At 45.3% G+C, this 13,731-nt stretch overlaps 1 protein-coding gene across 3 annotated transcripts in view; it reads left to right on the top strand.

Moving 5' to 3' along the window:
- Window positions 1–13,731, top strand: part of KIAA0100 (KIAA0100 ortholog) — a 28,947-nt gene that overhangs the window by 9,347 nt on the left and 5,869 nt on the right. For all 3 annotated transcript variants that reach the window (XM_032428619.1, XM_032428618.1, XM_032428620.1), the window contains exons 16-29: window positions 36–1,128; window positions 1,556–1,747; window positions 1,877–2,079; window positions 2,228–2,346; window positions 2,468–2,688; window positions 3,193–3,383; window positions 3,511–3,610; window positions 3,746–3,948; window positions 5,205–5,499; window positions 8,546–8,703; window positions 8,983–9,189; window positions 12,755–12,854; window positions 13,027–13,209; window positions 13,571–13,692. In XM_032428619.1, coding sequence (XP_032284510.1) covers window positions 36–1,128; window positions 1,556–1,747; window positions 1,877–2,079; window positions 2,228–2,346; window positions 2,468–2,688; window positions 3,193–3,383; window positions 3,511–3,610; window positions 3,746–3,948; window positions 5,205–5,499; window positions 8,546–8,703; window positions 8,983–9,189; window positions 12,755–12,854; window positions 13,027–13,209; window positions 13,571–13,692 — 3,387 coding nt within the window. The remainder of the gene's footprint in view (window positions 1–35; window positions 1,129–1,555; window positions 1,748–1,876; window positions 2,080–2,227; window positions 2,347–2,467; window positions 2,689–3,192; window positions 3,384–3,510; window positions 3,611–3,745; window positions 3,949–5,204; window positions 5,500–8,545; window positions 8,704–8,982; window positions 9,190–12,754; window positions 12,855–13,026; window positions 13,210–13,570; window positions 13,693–13,731) is intronic.

Here is a 13,731-nt window from a genome sequence, read left to right as displayed (position 1 = left end):
GTAATTGACAGATCCCTTTCTCTTGCTCCCCGAAGGTTCAGTGTGGTACAGGGCTCACCTTACTTTGGAGCCCCCCAGATCACATGTACCTATACCAGCACATCCTGGCTACCCTGCATTGCCGAGACCTACTAAGAGCCACTCTGTTTCCCGAGTCTGCTCCACTCCTTGCACTAGAGCCTCCAGTGACTGTGTCTGAACCCGAAGGCCTTCTCCCTGAGCCATCTCCCCCAAAGCGGCTACTAAACCTGACGCTAGAGGTGAGCACAGCTAAGCTGACAGCTTTTGTAGCTGAGGACAAGTTCATTACCCTGGCTGCGGAGAGCGTGTCGCTGAGCCGGCATGGGGGTTCACTGCAGGCCTACTGCCCAGAGCTGGCTGCTGGCTTTGATGGCAATAGCATCTTCCACTTCAAGGAGGTGGAGGTACAGCTGCTGCCTGAACTGGAGGAGATGATCCTGCACCGGAACCCTTTCCCTGGGCTGCAGACCCTCCGGAACCGTGTTTGGCTCCTCTCCCTGGGCTCAGTCTCAGTGGAGTTTCCTTATCAGTATGATTTCTCTCGAACTCTGGATGAGGCTGTGGGAGTTCAGAAATGGCTGAAGGGGCTGCATCGAGGAACTCATGCTCAGGCTTCTCCAAGCCCTGCCCCACTCCCACCTGATCTACTCTTGAAGGTTCAGCACTTCTCATGGGTTTTCCTGGATGACGTCTTTGAGGTGAAACTTCGTGATAACTATGAACTGATGAAGGATGAAAGTAAGGAGAGTGCCAAAAGGCTGCAGCTGCTGGATGCCAAGGTGGCTGCCCTTCGGAAGCAACATGGGGAGTTATTGCCAGCCCGTAAAATTGAGGAGCTCTATGCCTCTCTGGAACATAAAAACATTGAAATCTACATTCAGCGCTCCCGCCGTCTCTATGGCAACACACCTATGCGCAGGGCACTGCTCACTTGGAGCCTGGCAGGACTAGAGCTGGTAGCTCTGGCAGATGCCTCCTTCCATGGGCCTGAGCGTGTAGTAGAGCAAGTTCAAGAGCTTGATCCAGGCAGCCCTTTTCCTGCCGAGGGAGTAGATCTTGTCATTCAGTGGTGTCGTATGCTCAAGTGCAGTGTTAAGACATTTTTGGGTAAGTAGCCCTTCCTTATTTGCAGAGTGTGGTGTTTGCCCTCAGAGCTCTAGAAAGCTCTTTGAGTGACTACAGAGGAGCTCAGTTATATTGGGAACTGTGGTGGTTTTTGGATGGGTGGAGTGGGATGGGTGGGCTCTTCTTCCTTTCTTTGTTCCTGAATTTCACCCTGAAACTGCTTGGCTAACATAAAGGACAACTAACACAGTCATCTTCAGGGTTAGTGTGCCTCTTGCATCTTGGTGTTATTACTCTCACTGTCTGCTCAGTGTCTCCGCGCCCTTTTCCAGCTTTTCTCCCAACTGCCAGCTCTTGTTCTCTCAGTTGACCTTGTTAAGTAGATGGGTAAAAGTTGTGGCAGGGGAGAAAATGCTTGAGAATGTTGAGACAGTCCTCTAAATAGCGTATATCCTTCCTGTAATAACAGTCCGGATAAGAGATTATCCCCGGTACCTGTTCGAGATACGTGACTGGCGGCTGATGGGTCGACTTGTGGGCACTGAGCAGAGTGGTCAGCCTTGCTCCCGGAGGCGTCAGATCTTGCACTTGGGGCTTCCATGGGGTAATGTGGCAGTAGAGAGGAACATGCCCCCACTCAAGTTCTACCACGACTTCCGCTGTGAGTAGAGGAGGGCAGTCAGTTTGACTGAGGGACGTGGTGATGGCTGGGATGGGAGAGGAGCTGAGGCCTTCTGGAGTGAAGAGAGAAGTTGTGTAACAAGCTGTACCCTTCGCTCCTCTGTCCTAGCGGAAATCTTTCAGTACACAGTGGTATGGGGCCCTTGCTGGGATCCAGCCTGGACACTGATTAGCCAGTCTCTGGACCTCTTGACCAAGCCGTCAGCTGACCCCAGCCCCCCCTTGCCCTGGTGGGACAAGAGCCGTCTTCTGTTCCATGGCGACTGGTACATGGACATTGAACAGGCAAATCTGCACCAGCTGGCTACTGAGGTGAGGAGCTCCAGAGGAGTTGTTTTCTTATTAGGATGGTATGGTTGGGGCTTGTATAGCACATGGGGGAAGAGAGAACGGTACTCATTTGGGAGATTTGGGTGATACTCTTATCCAGATCTCACTGAGCTGTTGGGGGTGGTTATAGGACCCGTACAACACGACAGAAAATATGCACTGGGAGTGGAGCCACCTGTCTTTTCACTGGAAACCTGGTCAGTTTGTGTTCAAAGGTGACTTGGATGTCAACGTGAGAACAGCTTCTAAGTGAGTGGAGTGATGGGTGGGGCCTCAACACGGTGAGGGATTCGGGTGGGAGGGAGAGGGGAAGAGCCAGGGGGTTGCAAGTGACCAGGGCACTGAGAGCTGGGACTCTCTTGTGAGACAGGTATGATGACTGCTGCTTCCTTCACCTGCCTGACCTCTGCATGACACTGGACCTGCAGTGGCTATGCCATGGGAACCCCCATGATCACCACAGTGTCACTCTGCGGGCCCCAGAGTTTCTGCCTGAGGTGCCCTTGGGCCAGCTCCATGACTCCTACCGGGCATTCCGCTCTGAGAACCTCAATCTCTCCATCAAGATGGATCTGACCCGGCACAGTGGGAGTGAGGCTTGGGTCTGGGGCAACGGGAGGAAGGGTTGGGAGGATGGGCTTAAACACCAAGGACTTCAAGTTGACGCTCTGGGGAGGGGATAGGGAAAGCAAGGGAGGATTTGGATTAGGACCTTTTTTGGAGAAAGCGTTGGTGAACACAAAGCTTAGATTTTTTTTTTTTTTTTAAGATTTTATTTATTCATTTGGGAGAGGGAGACAGAGCACAAGCAGGGGGAGAGGGAGAAGGAGAAGCAGGCTCCCCACTGAGCAGGAAGTCAGATGGGGGCTTGATTCCAGGACCTAGAGATCATGACTTGAGCTGAAGGTAGACGCTTAACCATCTGAGCCACCCAGGTGCCCGCAAAGCTTAGATCTTTAAAAGGAAAGGGTGTTGGGGATACTGAGTTGAGGCTGAATGCTGCTTGGGTTTTTAAACTTCTAAAAGCTGAAGCTAGCTTTAGCTTCATCGCTGTTTTAAATCCCAGGTAGGAAATGTTTATCTTGTCTTTTACAGCAATATCCCAGCCCCGGATTCTGTTATATAGTAGTACCCTGCGCTGGATGCAAAACTTCTGGGCAACTTGGACTAGTGTCACAAGGCCTATCTGTAGGGGAAAGCTCTTCAATAACCTGAAACCTAGCAAGAAGAAACTTGGCCAGCACTACAAGCAGCTTTCCTATACTGCACTTTTTCCCCAGCTGCAGGTCAGGCTCTAACATCCCTGCTGACATCTTCAGTTCTCTTCCCCTTCCCTAGTTTTCTCCTGTTTTCTTATCTTAATCATCTCTCTGATGCCATTCTTTGTTCAGTGTTATGCTCTCTTGGTGCCAGGTGCATTACTGGGCCTCATTCGCCCAGCAACGGGGCGTCCAGATTGAGTGCAGTCAGGGCCATGTCTTTACTAGGGGAACTCAGCGGCTTATACCTCAAGGTAGGTTCAAAGACTGCCTTCATTTCGCCTAGCCTGATCCTTGCCCTTTGCCCTTCTCATTTCTTGTCCTTCTTTCTGTCCCACACTGTTCTTCTGTACTGGCCTGCATGGGCTCTGTATGCTTCCTTTTCTCAGCGGGCACAGTGATGCGGCGCCTCATCTCTGACTGGAGTGTGACCCAGATGGTTAGTGACCTAAGTCAGGTGACTGTTCACCTGATGGCTTCGCCCACTGAAGAGAATGCTGATCACTGCCTTGATCCCTTGGTAACAAAGACCCACCTACTGAGCCTGTCCTCCCTCACCTACCAGCGGCATAGCAATCGCACGGCTGAGGAGGTACCGCCTGACACAGTCTCTTTACTACCTTATTTGTATCAGTAGGTGTCTTGGTGGTTTGGGCTGTCATAACAAAATACCAAAGAATGTGTGGCTTAAACAACAGAAATTTATTTCTCATAGTTCTGGAGGCTGGGAAGTCTAAGATCAGGGTGCCAGGCTAGTCAGATTCTGGTGAGGGCTCTTCCCTGGCTTGTAGGCAGTTGCCTTTGCTGTGTCCTCACAAGGCAGGAAAAGAGAGAGGGAGCATGCTCTCTGGTGTCTCTTCTTACAAGAGCACTAATCCCTTCATAAGGGCCCCACCCTCATGACCTCATATAAACCTAATTACCTCCTAAAGGCCACATCTCCAAATATTATCACATTGGGGATTATGGTCTCAACATATGAAGTTTGGTTGGGGGAACAATTCAGTCCATAGCAGTAGGTTTCAGGCTAAGGTCCAGGTAATGTTTCTAACTATATTCCAAGCATATATATCATTACCGTATGATGAATTCACTATCAACTGTATCAGTGTGCCTCTTTTGAAAATTCCTTTTCCCCCTCTCCTTCTAAAGGTAGTCTCTTGCCCTTTAGGAAACAGTTAAAACTTTTTTCCTAGCACCTTATTTGGTGTTTTTTTCCCCCCAATTAAGGAAAGATTTTATGTTGAAATGTTTTTTTCTTCTTTTTTTTTAATTAAGTAGGCTCCATGCCCAAGGTGGGGTTAGACTCACAACCCTGAGATCAAGAGTCACATGCTCTACTGACTGAGATAGCTAGGTGACCCATATGTTGAAATTTTCTGAACCATTTAAAATATAGTGGATATAGTCTTGAGTGTAGTCTAATGCACACATTAAGACCACTTAGTTTTTCTTTCTCCAGGGTCGTCTTATCTCTCCCAGAACAGATTTTTTTTTTCCTTTTTAGGTGGGGGGGAGGGGCAGGAGGAGAGGGAGAGAGAGAATCTTTTTTTTTATATATATATATTTGAGAGAGAGAGAATGAGTGAGAGCATGAGCAGGAGGAGGAGCAGAGGGAGAGGGAGAAGCAGACTCCCCGCCGAGCAGGGAGCCCAATGTGGGACTCAGTCCCAGGACCCTGGGATCATGACCTGAGATGGAGGCAGATGCTTAACTGACTGAGCCACCCAGGCGCCCCAAGAATAGATTGCTTATTCAACAAGTTTGTTTTCTTGTCTCTACATTTGTGGTCCAGGAGAAATTGTGGGAATTTCCATGCTACCTTGTGGTTCTTTACCTGTTTCTTAGGAGCTCTCTACTCGAGTTGGGGATCCTGCCTTTCATACACACCAGCTGCACTTGGTAGATTTACGGGCTTCCTGGACAACCACCAATCGGGACATTGCCTTTGGTTTATATGATGGCTATAAAAAGGCAGCAGTACTCAAACGTAATCTCTCTACTGAGGCCCTGAAGGGGTTAAAGATTGAACCCCAGATGCCAGCTAAAAAGCCAAAGCAGAGTGTTCTGACCAGTGCCCCAGCCCCACCTCCCGTCAACACTCCCAGCTTTAGTGGACAGCCTGATAAGGGGTCATCAGGAGGTAAGCTGGGGGAGATGAGACTTCATAGGGTTAGGTGTAGAATATGTACATGGGATTGGACAGGAAATGGGAAGGACTAAATCACAGATGTTCCATCTAGATGTAGAGATGAAAACTATTGTTTTTCCATATTAGGCCACCTCAGTCTTTTTTTTTTTTTTAAGATTTTATTTATTTATTTGAGAGAGAGAGTGTGCAGGAGCTGAGGGGAGGGGCAAAGGGAGAGGGAGAAGCAGGCTCCGAGCAGGGAGCCTGATGCAGGACTCAGTCCCAGGACCCTGGGATCATGACCTGAGCTGAAGGCAGACGTTTATCCAATTGAGCCACCCAGGCGCCCCAGCACCTCAGTCTTACATAGCAATGATATAGGCATTTAAAGGGTGTGATCCTGTGGCCAAGAGAAGAGGATCATGAAGAAGTGATAGGGCAAAACAGGATGAGTAAGGGAAAGAAGGGATTAAAGAATTGTTTTGTGGTTTGATGAATTTGTTCGGTCAACAAATATTGAGTACTTAACAGGCACAAAGCACTGCGCTGCGTTCAGTGAGAGAGATAAAATGAAAGTCTACTTGCCGCAACAACTAGTTTATCATCTCTGGATGAGCTAAGATTAGTTCGTTCATTCACTCAACCACTCATTCATTCATAGATTCATTTTAGCTTATAGAGGATTTATAATGTGCCAGACATAACCCTAGACATTAGGGATATAAAGATGAGGGAAAGCTCAGAAACTAGTAGGTAGACATGTAAATTATTATTTCATTATGAAAATGCTTTGTAAGAATGTTCAAGAAGAAAGTATTTAAATCAGCATAAGGAAGTCTAGAAAGGCTTCCCAGAAAAGATAGTTGAGATGGGTCTTAAAAGATGAGTAAGAGTTCAACAGTCAAGGAGAAGGGAGAGGGCATTTTAGGGAGAGGGAATAATAGGTACAGAGGAATGCAAGTTCATGGTGAGTTCAAGAACAAGGTGAAAAGTGACGTATGTCACAAGCGAGAAACGAAAGTATATGGGAGTTATTTTTTTTAAAGATTTTATTTATTTATTTGACAGAGAGAGACACAGCGAGAGAGGGAACACAAGCAGGGGGAGTGGGAGAGGGAGAAGCAGGCCTCCCGCAGAGCAGGGAGCCCGATGCGGGGCTCGATCCTAAGACCCCGGGATCATGACCTGAGCCGAAGTGAAGGCAGACGCTTAACGACTGAGCCTAACTGAGCCACCCAGGCGCCCCATATGGGAGTTCTTGACTGGAGTGAAAAAGAGGGAGTGCAATCAGGGAAAGGTTTATTGATGAAGTAGCATTTAAGCTGGACTTTGAAGGCTTAATATGGTTTGAACTTGTGGAAATGGGGAGGAAGGGCATTCAAGGCAGAGGGAGTATCCTGAATAGGAGTAGAATTGGTAAAGCTCAGTATGTTCAAAGGAGAGCAAACAGTCTGTTTCAGTTGGCATAAAGAGTAGCTAAGATGAGGGGCGAGGGAAGATCCTAGAAAGGAAAGCTGCACATGGACCATCAAAGGTCTTTCATACAAGGCTAAGGAGGTTTTGGTTCTTACTCAGTAGACAGTGTGAACTACTGAGAAGGCTTTTGAATAGGGATGTGTCATCATTAGACTTAATTTTTAGGAAGATAAATCTGGCAGTGCTTTGGAGGAGGACTGGAGAGGAAGAAACTGGAGGTGGAGGGACAGATAAGGAAACTATTATGGCGTCCCAACAACATGTAATGGGGGCCTGAACTTGGTAGAGGCAGTGGGAATGGAGATGAGGGGATAGATAGAAATGTTACTTTGCATATGAAATGTGTGACACAAGTAGCATATCTAGGTAATGTCTAACAGCTGGAGATGAGATCTAGAAGCTTAGTACTAGAGCTGAAGATTTTGGGAGTTTCAGCATAGAGCTAAGAGGTAAGGTCAAGGAGATAATAGTTGCTTACTGTGTGGCAGGTACTCTGCAAAATACTTCTATATGTTGTTGCATTAAATTCTCTCAACAGGGGCACCTGGGTTGCTCAGTTGGTTGAGCAGCTGCCTTTGGCTCGGGTCATGATCCCAGGGTCCTGGGATCGAGCCCCGCATCGGGCTCCCTGCTTGGCGGGAAGCCTGTTTCTCTCTCTCCCACTCCTCCTGCTTGTGTTCTTTCTCTAGCTGTCTCTGTGTCTCTGTCAGTTAAATAAATAAATAAAATCTTAAAAAAAAAAAATTCTCTCAACAACCTTATGAGACAGTTATTGTTATTTTACAGACAAGGAAACTGAGACACAGGTTAAAGCAAGCTGCCAAAGGTCACAATCAAGAAACTGGCAGAGATAGGATCTTAAATACAGGCAGACTAGTCTGATTCTGGAGGCTGCTATTAAACATAACACACTGTTAGACAAACTCATTAGAAGAAAGAGGAAGAGAGGGGAACATGTTAAGGATAGACTTTAGGAGATACTTATTTTCTAAGACCTGGGAGAAAAGAATTTAGAGGCATAGTCAAAGGAAGCAGTAGAACTATGAGAACACAGTGGCACTGATGGCAAGGAAGGGGGAAAGGAGTGGTCAATAAACATTTAAGATAATGTGAAGTGAAAAATATAAGGGAGAAAAAAGATCTTAGAATAATTCAGAGGTTGATATACCTAAGAGAAAAAAATGCTGCTAGTATTTTTTTTTTTTTAAAATATTTTTTTTATTGAAAAAGAAAAACAGGGGGGGGGGGGGGGAGCGGCAGGCAAGCAAGGGGAGAGGGAGAAGCAGGCTCTCTGCTGAGCAGGGCTCAATCCCAGGACCCTGGGATCATGACCTGAGCCGAAGGCAGTCCCTTATATAGCATTTCTAAGTTTCTTTTGGGAATCTATTTCTTCTGTTAAATTGAAGGGAAAATAAAATAACCCTTATTTTGCCCTCAGGGATCAAGGGGTGGCGTGGGTAAGCTGGAGTTGCAGATAGGAGAATGTGTTCTAGAGAAATTGAAGGAAGATCAGTTTGACCCTAGATGTGTTCCCTATCCCTTTGAGATTATGACTTTTTCCCACTTCCTGTTTCTCTGACAGGTGCCTACATGTTGCAGAAGCTGATTGAAGAGACAGATAGGTTTGTAGTGTTCACAGAAGAGGAGTCAGGTGTGAGTGACCAGTTGTGTGGCATTGCTGCCTGCCAGACGGATGACATATATAACCGAAACTGCCTTATTGAGCTGGTTAACTGCCAGGTAACTTTTCTTTACCAGAGCACCCCTACGTTGGGCTAGATCATAATATGGGTTTGTTCACCTTCTCCCACCACTGAATAAGAATGAGCAGACAGAGCCTCAAAAAATTATTCCTTCCAGCAGGTATCCAGGATAATCACTTTCATGTCTAAAACCATAGCATTCACTCAGTAAGCCAGAATTAGAACCAGCTATAGTCATTGGTACAATCCTTTCACTAACCTTCTCACCTTCTCTGGTGGCCCTTGTGCTGTGATTCTGCTTCTGTCTCTGGTATAGATGGTTCTTCGTGGAGCAGAGACAGAAGGCTGTGTCATTGTGTCAGCTGCCAAAGCTCAGCTGCTGCAGTGCCAACACCATCCAGCTTGGTATGGTGACACGTTGAAGCAGAAGACATCCTGGACTTGCCTACTGGATGGCATGCAGTACTTTGCCACCACTGAAAGCAGCCCCACTGAGCAGGATGGCCGACAGCTCTGGTTAGAGGTTAGTCAGTGGGACTGGGAAGGCCCATTATAGTCCCAGTTTTCCATATTTGGCTCCTTCCGGCAGACTACTTGCAAGATTCCGGATAGTACCTGTTGCTACCAGCTTAATAAAATAATGAAGCTGGTAATACCTTGAATGTAGGAATTGTAGGCAGTCTCTGATTTGTGGTCTCTGAGCACATAGTGCCTTTTTTTTTAATCTCTTGCTATTCTTTTTCCTTTTTTTTTTTTTTTTTTAAGATTTTATTTATTTGTCAGAGAATGAGCAGGGGGAGCAGCAGGCAGAGGGGGGAGCAGCAGGCAGAGGGAGAAGCAGGCTCCCCACTGAGCAAGGAGCCCGATGTGGGACTTGATCCCAGGATCCTGGGATCATGACCTGAGCCGAAGGCAGACGCTCAACCTACTGAGCCACCCAGGCGTCCCTCTTGCTATTCTTTTTCATTGCAAAGGAAATTCTCAATTCCCAGCACTAGAATAAAGTAGGTTGGAACTTTTTTACTTTTGAGAAGATTGCTGACCCCTGCTAATAAATCACACTAATCAGTGGGCAGCCAAGAAAACAGGCAGTAAGTTTGAGAACTTGAGATAAATTCTCTATCTGCCCTTTTTCTGATTCATGAAGATGGTTGATTGGTTATTTCAGCAAAGCAGTATGGTTGAATAGAAAGGTTGCTTGTCTAGGAGTCAGATGCCACCTTTGCTATTATAATAGCCACAAGCCCTTGAGCGAGTCACCGTTATTTGTAAAATTGAGTTAATACTTCTCCCCTCACAAGATTATTGAAAGGATTAGTGAGAGTGCTTTGAAAAATACAAAGCTTCATTTAGATGGAAAATAATCATACCATTTTAAAAAAGTTGTTATGTGAGGGGAGGTCTAAATGTGTGTCAAGATAATGTTTTGTTAGATGGTGAAATTGTGAGCAGTTGGTAGGGACCAGGCTGTAGATTTTCTTTTCAGCTTAGTAAAACAATTTGCATTATAATTTCTAGGATATAATATCATAATTACTGGGAGCTCTAATAGTTTATAAGATACCTAGCCAATATTCTGCATTGTTACTACTTGCACAGGTGTGAGGTGTCCACATTGTGTTGGGCATGGTACCCCCAAATGAGTTACAGGATCCAGGTACATCTGTTAAGCACCAATATGATAACTTCATTTGCCATCATACTCCATGGGGAAAAAGCTAATCCCTCTTCCCTACCTGATACTTCTTACCTCAACAGCCTTAGGGCTCAATCCAAGCAACCTCAGGTGTAATTACATCCAAGGTAATCATTTAATCAGATGTCAGGCCAAATAAGGGTCAGGTTGTTGGTAATATGAGAGGTCATGTAATATATCATATTACAGCTGTGGTTCAAGCAAGCCATGTTCTTTACCAGTAGTCTCAGGAGGTAGGCACAGAAGATATTAACTACTCAGGCAGAGGTGGGCAGGATGAGCTATGCAAGATCTCTCTAGCATTTTCTGGGCCTCTCCTTCTCTTAGGCATGCCTTCTTTTGCATGTGAACCCTTCCCCCCCCCCCCAGGCTGTGATATTAGCATTAGAATAGAATGTTTTTGGCTTAGATGGGAGGGACTTTGTGTTCTTTTTTTTCTTTTAAGATTTTATTTATTTGAGAGGGAGAAAGTGTGCTTGTGCTTGCCTGTGCACAGGTAGGGGCAGAGGGAGAGAGAATCTTGAGCAGACTCCGTGCTGAGTGCCGACCCTGATGTGGGACTCAATCCCACAACCCTGAAATCATGACCTGAGCTGAAACCAAGAGTCGGATGCTTAACCACCTGAGCCACCCAGGAGCCCTGATACTAGCCATTTTGGTGTGAAGTGGTTTTGATTTGCATTACCCTGATGAATAGTGATGTTGAGCATCTTTCTATGTTTCTGTTAGCCATCTGTATGCCTTTTTTGGAAAAATGTCTACTCAGGTCCTCTGCCCATTTTTAAATTGGATTAGTGTTTTTTTGGTGTTGAGTTGTAGGAGTTCCTTACGTATCATTTGCAAATATCTTCTCCCATTCAGTAGGTTGCCTTTTTGTTTTGCTTATGGTTTCCTTCACTGAGTTGGGAGGGGACTTTGATCTTGCCTTTCTTATGAATTTTTTTGTGACTTGGCAGATTTGCTTATGGTCTTCCCATATCACTCATTCTATTACCCATTTTGACTTCAGCTTAGCGGAGAGAGTCAAAAGAATTCATAGCAACAGTGTCAGAGTGAAGACAGAAAACAGCAAGAATACAAACACATGAATATCAAAGTGGGTGGGAAAGTCATTGGTTTTGATGAAATTTTTTGTGCTTAACATGATTTGATTTTTTTTCCCCAATTTTTTTTATGTGGGGGTAAAATACATATAAAATTTACTGTTTTAACTATTTTTAAGTGTAAAGTTCAGTGGTGTTAAATACATTTATAATGTTGTTCATTACTACCATCCATCTCCATGACTCTTCATCTTGTGAAACTGAAATTCTACCTATTAAACAATAACTCCCCACCTCCCCTTTCCAGTCTTGACAACCACCATTGTACTTTCTCTGTCTCTATAATTTTGACAATTCTTAAGTACCTCATATAAGTGGAATCATATAGCATTTGTCTTTTTGTGACTGGCTTATTTCACTTTCTATAATCTCTTCAAGGTTTATCTGTGTTGTATCTTTTTTTTTTTTTCTTAAGAGAGGGAAGGAGAGGGAGAAAGGGAGAGGGAAAGAGAGAGAGAGAGAGAGAGAGAGGCAGGCAGGGGGAGGGGCAGAGAGAATCTTAAGCAGGCTCTGCGTATAATGCAGAGCCCAATGCAGGGCTTTATCTCACAACCCTGAGATCATGACCTGAGCCAAAATCAAGTCAGATGCTTAACCAACTGAGCCACCCAGGCGCCCCTAGCATCTTCCTTTTTAAGAGTGAATTCCATTGTGTGTGTGTATGTGTGTATATATATATATATATATATACACCACATATTGCTTATCCATTCATCTACCAATGGATATTTGGGTTGCTTCCGTATTTTAGCTCTTGTGAATAAGGCCATATGAACATGGGTATACAAATCTTTTCCAGACCTTGCTTTCAGTTCTTTTGGGTATATATCCAGAAGTGGAATTGCTGGATCATATAGTAATTCTATTTTTAATTTTTTGAGGAATTGTGCTTGACATATTTGCCACAGTACCATTATACCATTTGACATACCCCCAGCAGTGCACAAGGGATCCAATTTCAGCACATCCTTGCCAACACTTGGTACTTTATCTTTTTTTTTGATAGTAGCCATCCTAATGGGTGTGAGGTAGGACAGGATTTAATTTTAACCTAGCTTGCTTTTCTGGCCTCAGGCCTGCAGGTCTGGCAAATGTGCATGTAACTCATTTGGCTTTGGAGAATTTGGGTGGTTTGGGCCAGGAGAGAGTCATATATGTCTTCTACCCTGGGAGATCCCTCAAGCTATTCCAGGCAGTGGAAGTTTGGATAGTAAGTATAACTACTTGCATCATAGAGATCTGGGACCCAGTTGGCTAGGAGTTAAAGGTACCTGTATCTCTGTCTTCAGGTAAAGAATATCGAGGAGCACCGGCAGCGTAGTCTGGATTCTGTGCAGGAGCTGATGGAGAGCGGGCAGGCAGTGGGAGGCATGGTTACCACCACCACAGGTCAGCTTTCCCTTATTCTACATCATGTGGTTAGGAGCAGATGTGCATTTTCTTACATACTCGCTAGGTTGAAAACAAGTGTCTGGAGTTCCCTAGACATCACACATAGCCGGAAGGCTCTTACAATACCTCTATTGAGAATGTCTCTTATCTCTTTCCCATCTCTTTCCAGATTGGAACCAGCCAGCTGAGGCGCAGCAAGCCCAGCAAGTCCAGCGGATCATTTCACGCTGTAGCTGCCGAATGTACTATATTAGTTACAGCCATGACATTGATCCTGAGCTGGCAACTCAGATTAAACCACCTGAGGTCCATGAGAACCAGGAAAAGGAAGATCTCCTAAAGAAACAGGAAGGTATTCAGGGCTTGAAAGGCTTTTAGAAGGGGACTAGGGAACTTGTGAAAGTAGTTACTTTCTTAGTGCTTTTAAGTCAGTAGTGTTATTAGAAGTCCCACTGTGTACTGGCATTAATGGTTTCACTTTGCTCTGCATTATGTAAGTTCTGCTATAAGAGAATAAACTGTATTTTTGGAGGGAACTGGGATGAATGGGTATTATTTGATTCTAAAATAAGCAAACATATTTCTCCCGTGAGCATCTCTCACCGTTTCTATGGGGTTAACTAACAGGAATGGTTCCAAATATAGGTTAGAAGATGGGGTAGATATTTAGAGAGAACCTTGAGTTTCTTACTTGCCTGCTAACAATTACGTAGGGGCTGTGGATACCTTTACCCTTATTCATCATGAGCTGGAAATCTCCACCAACCCGGCTCAGTATGCCATGATCCTGGACATTGTCAACAACCTGCTGCTCCATGTAGAACCTAAGCGGAAGGTGAGCATGGGCCCTTATAGAATGCCAGTTAGCCTCACA

Source organism: Phoca vitulina, unplaced genomic scaffold (genome assembly GCF_004348235.1).
Source record: "Phoca vitulina isolate PV1807 unplaced genomic scaffold, GSC_HSeal_1.0 scaffold40, whole genome shotgun sequence".
NCBI classification, from domain to species: domain Eukaryota; kingdom Metazoa; phylum Chordata; class Mammalia; order Carnivora; family Phocidae; genus Phoca; species Phoca vitulina.
The sequence above is the reverse complement of the archived record's forward strand: the minus strand, read 5'-3'. Positions and strand labels throughout refer to the sequence as shown.